Here is a 10,635-nt window from a genome sequence, read left to right as displayed (position 1 = left end):
GGTTTAAAAGGGAAAACTGCAGTTGTATATTAAGTACTGCAGCAAAGTGTATGATCCTCACATCATATCAACAATCCTTAGTTTAAATATTTACAAAGAACAGACCCATATCCAAAATAACTGTATTAGAGTACAGAGTCAAAAGTACTGCGATAAAAAAAAAAAAAAAAAAGGGTGGTGTCTCACACGACATTAAGTGGGAGATCAACCGACTCTGCCACAGTTTTAACTGTTTCCAGTTGCATTTAAGACCTAGAGAGTCAGACATAATGTGTTCATGGTATTTGTTCAACCCAGGGTGGAGAGGTATGTAAATCAGTGAATAAGGCCGAAGGTATGGCTGACCAATACTGTTTTATCAGCACACAAGCCACCAGCAATCACTTCTTATTTGAACAGCTTCTTTTACTTCATTAGTGTCAATAATATATGAGCCAAATATTGAAAATGGTGTACAAACACAATCATAAAAAACAACATACAAAAATTCAAAACCCTGTTTAAAAAAAACAAAAGAGATATGTTTTCCACAATGTCTCCCACCAGTTCTGTTCACATTCCAATTGGGACTAAAAAGTATTAACCTAAAAAACACCTAAGTAACAACAAATGTCTAAAATGACACGAGATCCTCTGGCTCTTCTGCCTGGATGGTGTCTTCCTGCTGCTCTGGACTTGTGTCAGCAGTTTCTGTCTCCTCATGATCACCTAAAAAAAAAAAAAAAAAAAAAATAGAGGGGACACTTTAACATTTCCAAGTACTTAACAAACCATGAAAACAATATTAAGTGCTGAGAGCCATGATGATGAGAACATACTCGACGGGATCCGGTGTATCTGGACAAGCGTAGTGTGGTGTCCGTTGGTAATCGGAGGCAGCCGGGGAACGCTATCTTGGAAGACCTGCTCGTCGTCAGACTCCACTAGATTCAGCACGTCTCCCCTGTCGTCCCCCACTTGTCTAGAAAATTAGAGATAACACATGATAAAACACAATCAATTTAAAACATTTCATTGTCATTTCCTGTTTGTAGAAAGAGGCAGTCTATGTACTGTTTTCTTGTCTAGCAGTGAAACCTTTACACAATGAAAACATCAGTATGTTGCACTGAATAAGCCAGTGCATTGTAGGAGATATAAGATACCTCAGGAAATATGTTTATCCACTACACTGACTGTAAAGTCTTTGTACAGATTGAACAACGAGATCTAAGGCGTGATCCAGAGAGCTGGTGGATTTTGTTACTTTGGGACAGGGCCAGCAGTTTCTCTATGTATCCAGTTTTTATGCTAAGCTATTATCTGCTGGCTGCGTCTTCATATTTACCTTACAGCCATTAGAGACGTATCAGCCTTCACCATCTTATCCCACATCCTGCTCAACTAATCCTTTAATGCTGCATTTTCTGCATCTGCATTTGGTCTATTGGTCTATTGCAGCCAAAACTACATGACAGGTGTTTGTAAAATATAAGAAAAATAAACAACTTCTAAACAAGACAAGATGTCACAGATTTCTGTAGAATATTAGACTAATTTAATGGCCTTGTTCACTAAAATACCTAGAAAATATGCATGAAAGCATGCAGTGTATATGAGACTCACCCAAAGCCCCCTCCTGAAAGAAGAAATAAGAGAAAATGTACAATTAAAATTAGTGGATTTTCATGATTTATGTATATTACAGAGGCCGTTTATGAGCAGAACAGTCATTTGTTGTGACATTTGTTCTTATTTTGGGAAAATTCTATAAATAAAATTTACCCAGGCAGATCTGGTGTCGGCTGGAGTAAACAGTTTTAGCAACGACGACAGCTGCACCCGCGATCAGCACGGCTATGAAGATACCAATGACCACTCCTGTGTTGACAGAGGAGTCTGCTGAGACAAAACCAGATGACAGGACAGGATTATGAAGCAGTGAAAGGGAGGAGCAGCAGGTTTAGCAGCATTCCACAGGTGGAGGTGGTGCAGTGACTCACTTTTTGTTTAAATCTCTGGTCCATGTATACGTAATAAGAACTATATGTTCAGCTCATTATGGTTTCCTCTGATAATAAAGTTTTCATTGCATTATATTTTTAAAATTGTATATCTCCCTCTCAAGCAGTTTATAATAACGAAGAAACAAAAGTCTTTTGTCTGCACGGTACTATCCTGCAGCCCCTTCGTCTCATCCCAAACTCACTCTTCACAGTGAGGAAGACTTCCAGCTCAGTGATGGAGAGGGGGTTCTCGCTGCGGCAGAAGTAGACGCCTTCGTCGTCCTTGCTGACGTTGGTTATGGTCAGTTTGAAATCGGCGCCTTGCCTAGACAGGATGTACTTTGATCCAGGTATAATCTCATCCTGCTTCAGCCCTTTCCTCCACGTGGTGTTTGCAGGGGGTTTGGATGTGGTCTCAGTGCAGGTCAGGGTTATGCTGGTCCCCTCTAGTGCTGTGACCAGTGGATCACCTTGAGGGTATGGAGACTCTGGGGGAGAGGGACAGGAACAGGACAGGGACCCTTCTTTTTAAACATTTCTTACCCAAAGACTGTCAGAATTATGAGGGTTTACATTTTTCTTCCAGCTGGCCCCAGTGGATCCCAGAGCTATTGCTGCTCAGCTCCCAGTTCTTTTTTCCTCTTTTGCTGCCAAATGTTTTTCAATTACTTCAAACTCCTTTTTCATATAATGACACACTCAAGCTTCTAGTTTTGTTTGATTAACAGTGCAAAAGCTAGAGACCTTCAACTTCCCACAATATAGACCCAACAAGACCCCAGAACTACCCAGCACCTACACTAGAGAACAGAAACTGCAAACACTTTTCATGAACTGCACCTTGGTCACAACATTACTTTGTTATATATTGACATTAAAAAATGTGTTAACTTTTTACTTTACGAAAACAGATGTAGCCTCTTATTTGACACAAAGCTTCACAAAAGTCAAAGAAAGCTGATAAGCTAGTGACAGACTAATCAAACATATGCTATCACACATTTTTGCGTCACCTCACTATTGTGCAATCCTGTCCAGTGATGATAACCCTTACGCTACTGAGTCAGTGACTAACGGTTCACATGTCCTGGATCCAACCACGTGTCCTCATGTGCACAGTACAAACACCGTCTCTCTGGCTGTGGTGGTATTTGCAGCAGTTCTTGAAATCCAAAGTAAACTAATTAAGAGACTAGTGATAATTCACAGTGTACTCTTACTACAACAAACGTGTCTCTACTGATATCTGGTCAAAAATTGTTTTGGTTTTATTTGGCTACAGAATACACAGTTGAAAAGTTTTACTAGTAAACACTCAAACTTGCATGTTGTTATCTCCTGTAAGCTTTAGGGTTTTCCTCTTATCCGTCTAATCCACAAAGCTCACTGCTTCGTAACATTTAGAGATATTTTTCAATAATGCACTGGTTCATGGACACCTCAGAGATATCACAAAAACCCTGAACTATCTGTGTGCCAATGCATGATTAGTGCTAACAGATAATGTCTTTCTTGAAATTTGGGTGGATCAACCCTTTAAATTAAAGCAATGCCGGAGCAAACAAACATGATCACCAGTCCTTGAACAGTGAAGTGGCCTCTGAAGTGGACGGCACATAAACAGCTGAATATCTCAGGGACTGTTCACCACAACCAACTCACCGAGGGTCATCCAGCAGGACTTCTCCTTTCCTGGAGGGATGGTTCTGTGCTGGGCCGTGCACTTCAGCATCTGCCCCTTGAACAACTGGGAGCGGTTCAGAGTCAGTGACAGGTTATCTGTTAGCCTTGACACATAAATATGATCGCCTTGGCCAGCCTGGTTCGCATGCCAGCGCAGCAACGGGGTGGGATATGCGCCAAGCCAAGAGCAGTTGAACTGGATGTGGGAGGGGTCCTGCATTAGTGTCCACATACAGTCAGGGTGTCTGTTTGGGACATCTAGTCAGGAAAAGGAAAAACATCAGTGAGGAACTTGGGAAAAAAAAAAAAAAAGAAGAAAAAACTGCTATATTTGAATATCCAAATTATTAAGGTCAATTACAGAGAATGACGGTCAAACCAGGAGACAAAATGGTGACAGAAATTTTGCAGGAACATGCAACAACTATGAGTAAGTCATTTAAAAAAAATCCTTTTCTAAGCAGGCTGACAAGTGGAAATGGCTGGAGCTTAATGTTCTGTAGAAGTTAAACATCTGCGATATGAGTAAATGCAGGAAGCCAGCAAAGACAGACAATACATGTGTGTGTGAGAATTCAGGAAGTGCATTGAGCACATTGTTATCACGACTGCAAAACGTCCACATCATCCTAATCCTGCAGGTGAACAGAGGCCACACAGTTGAAGTTATTCTAACATCATACTAATTCTTTCTTGGCTTAGCTTAGCTTCCCTTCGACCTCAACCTTTCTTCACTCTCACTCATCCTGGTCTCAGCTGCTATCTGAGGACTCCACCATCTTGTTTCCATGCACGTAGTTTCTTCCCCTGAGGTTACAGTAAGAAACCACACCTGTGCATATAATGGCCACACATTTGTTGTGCTCTGACACTGAAAGGTTATGTGGATGATCTGTTTACACTGTTTCATTGACTCAAAAGATTAAATCAGATGAACTTATTCTAGTTACTGCACTGAAACCCATAATACTACAACCAGATACTTCTCTGTATATGTTATTTCTCTGTATATGTATATGTTCTTAACTTTATTTTTGTGATCTTGCAAACTCAGAGGCCATGCCCTGATTTTGTTCTAGGAGGAACAAAATTAAAACTAAGGTGTGTTTTATTTACATCATTAAGACTGAATTAATGTCTGTTTCTGGAAAATTACAGTTTACATGACCAATGTTTTTTGATAAATACTTAGTTGCTTTAATCAGAAATTTCCTAATGAAAACCGTGTTTATTTTGTATCTGTTTTATTTTCTTATATATTTTACCTATTCTTAGTTAGTAGTAGTAGTAGTTAGTAAAAACATTAAATACTGATGCACTAAACACCGTTTTGCAGAAAAGCAATAAAATTCAAGTACTAGTAAAAGTATCATTTCAGTATCAGTCAGGTTTCATATGGGCTTCAACAAAGTGTGTACTGTACTGCTGTATAATAAATAATACACATAAAAATATGCTAAAGATGTTCAATTTCTACACACACACACACACACACTATTAATTCTATGTGGCAATTTAAAATCAAGGTCAACCCTATAAAGTAAATGAAAATAACCATAAAAATGAAGTTTTTCTACATCAGACCTTTAGTCTGAGTATGGAATTTGAGGTATAGATGGTACTTACAGTACACCAGCAGCTGTGTACTCTTATTGACTGCCTGATGAGAAACAATATTGCGGGCCCTGCAGCTGTAAAGTCCCTGAGCGCTGGGCTGAATGTCTTCTATCTTGAACTCCAGCAAGGATCCATTGGCTGAAACCAGCGAGTCGTTGTTGAACAAGTCCCCTCTGAAGGCCCAGGTCAGCTGCTGAGCGGGGTACGAGGAGCCGGAGCAGTTAAAGGACACTGTTGAGCCCCTATAGGTAGTAAGAGTCCCGTTGGACAGGGTGGTGGCAGGACCAATGGACATAGACACATTTTCTGGACCGCCTGAAAGAAATGTTGGACCTGCATCACAACTGTACTTAATCTCAGCTGTCTGAAGAGTATGTTTTATTCGTCATGGTTGTAAGAATAGTAAGAGTAACAAACTGAGCATGACACTTAATACCCGACACTGGAAAGAGTAATTTAATTTAAAAAGCATATCAGGTCAAAGTTCTAGTCCCAGTGGTTGTCTCAGGTGTGTCAGGCCCCCTGTGAGGTCGTCCAGCAGTGTGGATCACCTGCTTCTTGTTTCCAGGCCTGCCTGTTATGTCAAAGAACCAGTTTTTGTTGAAATGCTGCTTCTAGGAATCAGTGAATGCACTAACACCCGGCGGATCACCAGACTGGACTGCACTGGACATCTGATCAGGCACTTACTTGTTACTTGAAGCAGGACACCTGTCTGAAAGGTTCTGTTGCCAGGTAGTGTGGAGTTGCATAGGTAGCTGCCCTCATCTCCAGGTGTCACCTCCTTGATATTCAGACTCCCATCATGCAGCACGGCGAGGCGCTGTCCCACAGGAGCAGAGTCCGGGGGGGAACCTCCACCTCGAATGATTACTTCTCCATTTTTCATCCACGTAGTTAAAGACGGTGTTACATTACCGACGGTGAAACACGGAAGTATAGCGACGTCGCCCGGTGCGGCTGTGATGACCGTTTCGTTGGAGCCGCCACCTGAAACCGCCGCTTTAATAAGACAGAAAGAGTAAACAGCGTCAGGGGGATTTCCGCACTCACCTGGTTACCTGGCTGCAGTTCCAAACTCACCTGTCGCGGATAAACACAGATGGAGTAGCGCTAAAGTGACGACCAGCTTCATGATAACTTTCCTACATCGCCCTTAAAAAGAAAGAGACTCCCAGACCGAACCTGTCTGACTAGTCCACCCGTGAGAGTATGGTCCCTGTGACACACTGCACCCCCCTGCACACCAGTCCGCCCATTATAAAGCACAGTAAACACACTACAATGTCAGCACAGGTAGCCGGTCTGAGTCTCTGCAGCACATTTGGCGGATGTGCATTGTTTATTGGAGCATGCTGATCCGGAAACTTTGGCACGGATAAACCACACCCTTGACCTCACCTGTTTAAAGGCACAGTAACACAGTTTTTCTACGTTTATGATGAACTGGTAAATGTTTTTCTTTCTTTCTTTTTTTATTGAAAAGTAGTTAATGCAGTGCAGACAGCGACAGCACAGTGGGGTAACAAATTAACATAGTATTTATTTAAGTAAAAATATATAAATATATCCAAATCTAATATACTACTCAATAAAGGGATGCATTATTTTTAATTAAACACTGTATTTCAATGGGCTCCAAAGGTCTGAGGTGTTGTAAGAGGAGTAGGGACAAAATTTGGGTCTGCTCTACATTTAACCCACCCAAAGTGCACAAACACAGCAGTGAACACACACACGGAGCAGTGGGCAGCCAATGCTGCGGCGCCCGGGGGTTTGGTGCCTTGCTCAAGGGTCTCACTTCCCACCGACAATCCCTGCCGGTCCTGAGACTCCTCTCTCGCCACTAGTCCATTACTAGTGGGTTAAATAATACATAAATAATACATTTCCCTCCGATGAGAATCATCAGACAGGACTACCTGCAATTACATGAACATTACATACATGTGCTTTATGTCTGTGTGTTTTGAGGTCTATGGTTTGCAAACTGAACCACTGTGATAATAAAATGGCTCCTATAGAATACTACACTGACCAAAAACCTATCCTAAGCTCATCTGAATTAGGAGGGAGGACATAAACATTACCTTTGCATAAAGGGGGCAAAATATTCCTAAACTTACTGAGCCAGACAGTTTCTGTTATAATCACAGGCCAGTTATTAAAAAATGGGGCCTCCGCAAATACAAACCGTGTAACGGAGCATGTGAGCTGCAGAAGGTTCCGGCTGGGGGCGTGTGTATGATCTGGTTGACGTCTGTTTTATCAAACCAAGGTCCATGTGTCAGAGAGGCGACAGCGCCCCCTACCGGCCACCTGCAGCCAGTGCTTAATGTGACGTTCAAGGACAATTCAGAATATTGGCAGACGTAAATTAACCTTTTGAGTACAACATAAAAAAGCATGAGTAACTCGCCACCCTCTTGATTTTGATGTTACAGTTACAAGGGCAGGGGAAGGACGAGGAGGGGGAGGGGGAGGGGGAGGGGGTCACATATATCTCTGCTATTGTCAAAACCTGCAACACATTTATGGCAATTATCTACCAAAGACGATAGTTACCGGGAATTCATGTTGTACAGGCCTAACCCTAACGCCTTTAAGCAATTCACTTGTATAAAACACGATTGCCCTATACTGCAGTTAGTTTACTGTAATTGTGAATGAAGATGCTCTCGATCCAGATGGTTAAACCAGTTACTAACGGAACACGTAAACGCCTCCCCAGTTTATATATATTCCGGTGGTACATGAACACAGCACTGACAGCTCTGTACGGTAACGGTGCAGCGTCGAAAACAAACCCGAGTCAAAAGAGTCAAAATGCCCGTAGGGTTGAGCCAGTGGACCAAATCTCTGGCCCTGCAGGAGGTCGAGGAGGAACCAGCACAGTCTCTGACCATTAAATACGGCTCTGTGGAAATCGATGAGCTGGGAAAAGTCCTCACTCCAACACAGGTCAGTCATCTAAGCTAACAAGTCAGCTAACTTAGCGTGTTAGCTTCGGGGCTGATTGAGAATAGGAGTTTCTGAGCGAGCACTGATTTGTCACTGATGATTTAAATTCAAGCTGCTTTTAAATGTTTACAAACGGAGCTTTTGGTTACATAATGTCTCAAAATCGTGTCTGCAGACAGAAGAGATGGCGAACAGCGCCCTCAAGTGGGCGACAGGGCTTAAAACAATGAAATACAACTACGCTAAATTACTCGGCTATATAAAACACATGTCGTTTGCTACTGTTTGTATTTTTTCCAGGTGCAGAATCGACCCACCTGCATCGAGTGGGAAGGATGTGACTCCAGTAAACTGTACTGTCTGGCCCTGACCGACCCTGACGCTCCCAGCAGGAAAGACCCAAAGTTCAGGTGAGAAGAGCAGAAAATGTGAAAATACTGTTGGCTGGAGCTTTGCAGACTGAACACAGACCAACAGAGAAATGAACTAAATTGTGCTATGAAAGTTGCAAGTCATGGTTGGAACTGGAAGGGAGCTAAATGTCACTGCACTGAAGCTGCTTTTAGATGTTTTTTGGCTCAGGGCTCCTTAGTGCAGATGAAGACGTGTTTTAAATGGGGCCTGCAGAGGCAGGGCCAGGGTGTAGTTCCCCACATTTCAGTCTGTCACTTAATTATTGGTGTTACACAGACTAGTACTTAATCTACTGATGACCAGTAGGAAATTTCTCTCAGAGGAATTTGTTGTTTGGTGACTGACTTAATGAAAGGTACTCTAAAGGGTCATGAAAGTAGAATTCACACCTTTTCCACAGAATTCTCCAGTTTTCCATCTAGGAAGTCATGCCATAGATAACAGCAGCAGCCATTTTGTTGGTAAATGATTAATAAAGTATTATATATACCCTCTATAAACCTGCGTAATACCTCCTGGACAAAACTTTTTTCACAGCATGTTTAGAAACAGATCTGGTTTGATATCTTTGAAACCAGTGTTTTACTGCGTGAGGTATAATCGGGTTACTCTTTACACATCACAAATTACTCTTTACTTTACAGTAACATTTAACCACCAGACAATACCCGCATATCTCACACTATCAGTCATGCAGCACCTGAATATACAGGGATATGTTGTGCAAGGCTTATCTACACAACTGTAAACTCCTCAAACAGAGAACCTAATGTTGAGTCTCAGTATTGCAATCTTATATCTTAGTTTAGGCACTGCCTAAATGGCAGTGAGCATTTTTTAATTTGCTTAAAGCAGATTATATTTTAATATAATAGTAAAATAACATTAAGGGCTTACTTATTTATTATTATACTTACTTATTTATTATTATAAACATATTTCTGCAAAAAAGTTTACAAGCATCTAATGTAACCCAAAGCAGACACACGATGTCAAGCAGTTTAATTCAAAGTGGTATCAGATTGCTCTGATATAAATTAAATATTAATAAAGTTACTCTTTATTACCTGCACAAATTATTAAATATATATTTTTAACTTCTATTTATCTTACAGCTTTGCTGGTTTTGGCTCTCAGCTGTACTTGTACTTTGCTGTTGCAACAAGGCAATTTCCCCACTGTGGGACAAAGAAAGGTTTCTTATCTTATATGCATTAAAGCTTCTGCATCATAAAAAAATAATATCGGCTCTCATTCTCATAAGCTGAAGTAAGATGACATTGAAAACAGCATTTTATTGTGATAGATTTTTATTGACTTTGATTAAAAGGGAGTGGCACCACTTTCTGGTCGTCAACATGAAAGGAAATGATGTGTCCTCTGGCCGTGTCATGTCAGACTACGTGGGCTCTGGTCCTCCCAAAGGCACAGGTAGGAGAACAAAAGATGATGTGAATCTCTTTGTAGGACTGTTTGTTTATACTGAAGACATCAGTTTTTTTTTGCTATTCAATATGCTGTTTGTCCCCCTCAGGTCTCCACAGGTATGTGTGGCTGGTGTACGAGCAGCCAGGCAGCCTGTCCTGCACTGAGCCTGTTCTCACCAATCACTCCGGAGATGGCCGCGGCAAGTTCAAGATCCAGAGCTTCAGGAAGAAATACAACCTGGGAGCCCCAGTGGCAGGAACTTGCTACCAGGCCGAGTGGGACGATTATGTCCCCAAGCTGTATGAGCAGCTGGCCGGAAAATAACTTAAGACTGGACTCTGCAGCATTCTGCACTAGGAATTCCCAACGAGGCCATTGGCCTATAGGAAATTCCTCATTCTTGAAAAGCAAAAATCCCAACAGTAACAAAGCATTTTTGTTAGAGCAACACTGAATATTAATTCTCAGTGGTAACACCTGTACTAATCTGCAATAAATCTTCTCAGTATTAAAATGTTTGTGCTGTTATGTTTTTTGATCGTGTGGA

General features: G+C 41.5%; 2 protein-coding genes across 3 annotated transcripts; one reads left to right on the top strand and one right to left on the bottom strand.

Moving 5' to 3' along the window:
• Positions 1-335: 335 nt before the first annotated feature.
• On the bottom strand, positions 336-6,683 carry vsig10 (V-set and immunoglobulin domain containing 10). Of its 2 annotated transcripts, none has more exons than XM_026321937.1 (9): positions 6,369-6,683; positions 5,976-6,287; positions 5,295-5,600; positions 3,648-3,926; positions 2,189-2,473; positions 1,765-1,881; positions 1,606-1,618; positions 819-961; positions 336-708 (listed from the first exon to the last, which is right to left on the bottom strand). In XM_026321937.1, exons 1-9 carry the CDS (start codon positions 6,418-6,420, stop codon positions 614-616), a joined length of 1,602 nt encoding a protein of 533 aa, XP_026177722.1. In that variant the 5' UTR covers positions 6,421-6,683; the 3' UTR covers positions 336-613. The 2 variants fall into 2 exon arrangements, with proteins under 2 accessions (XP_026177722.1, XP_026177723.1); XM_026321938.1 differs by having other exon boundaries at positions 1,765-1,878; positions 6,369-6,681.
• A 1,358-nt stretch (positions 6,684-8,041) lies between these two features.
• pebp1 (phosphatidylethanolamine binding protein 1) lies at positions 8,042-10,602 on the top strand. Its single transcript, XM_026321967.2, has 4 exons — positions 8,042-8,246; positions 8,547-8,656; positions 9,991-10,091; positions 10,195-10,602. Exons 1-4 carry the CDS (start codon positions 8,112-8,114, stop codon positions 10,410-10,412), a joined length of 564 nt encoding a protein of 187 aa, XP_026177752.1. The 5' UTR covers positions 8,042-8,111; the 3' UTR covers positions 10,413-10,602.
• The last annotated feature ends 33 nt before the right edge of the window (positions 10,603-10,635 follow it).

The sequence above is a fragment of the Mastacembelus armatus genome, chromosome 9, assembly GCF_900324485.2.
Source record: "Mastacembelus armatus chromosome 9, fMasArm1.2, whole genome shotgun sequence".
NCBI classification, from domain to species: domain Eukaryota; kingdom Metazoa; phylum Chordata; class Actinopteri; order Synbranchiformes; family Mastacembelidae; genus Mastacembelus; species Mastacembelus armatus.
Note: the sequence above shows the minus strand (reverse complement) of the source record. Positions and strands in the feature narration are given on the sequence as shown.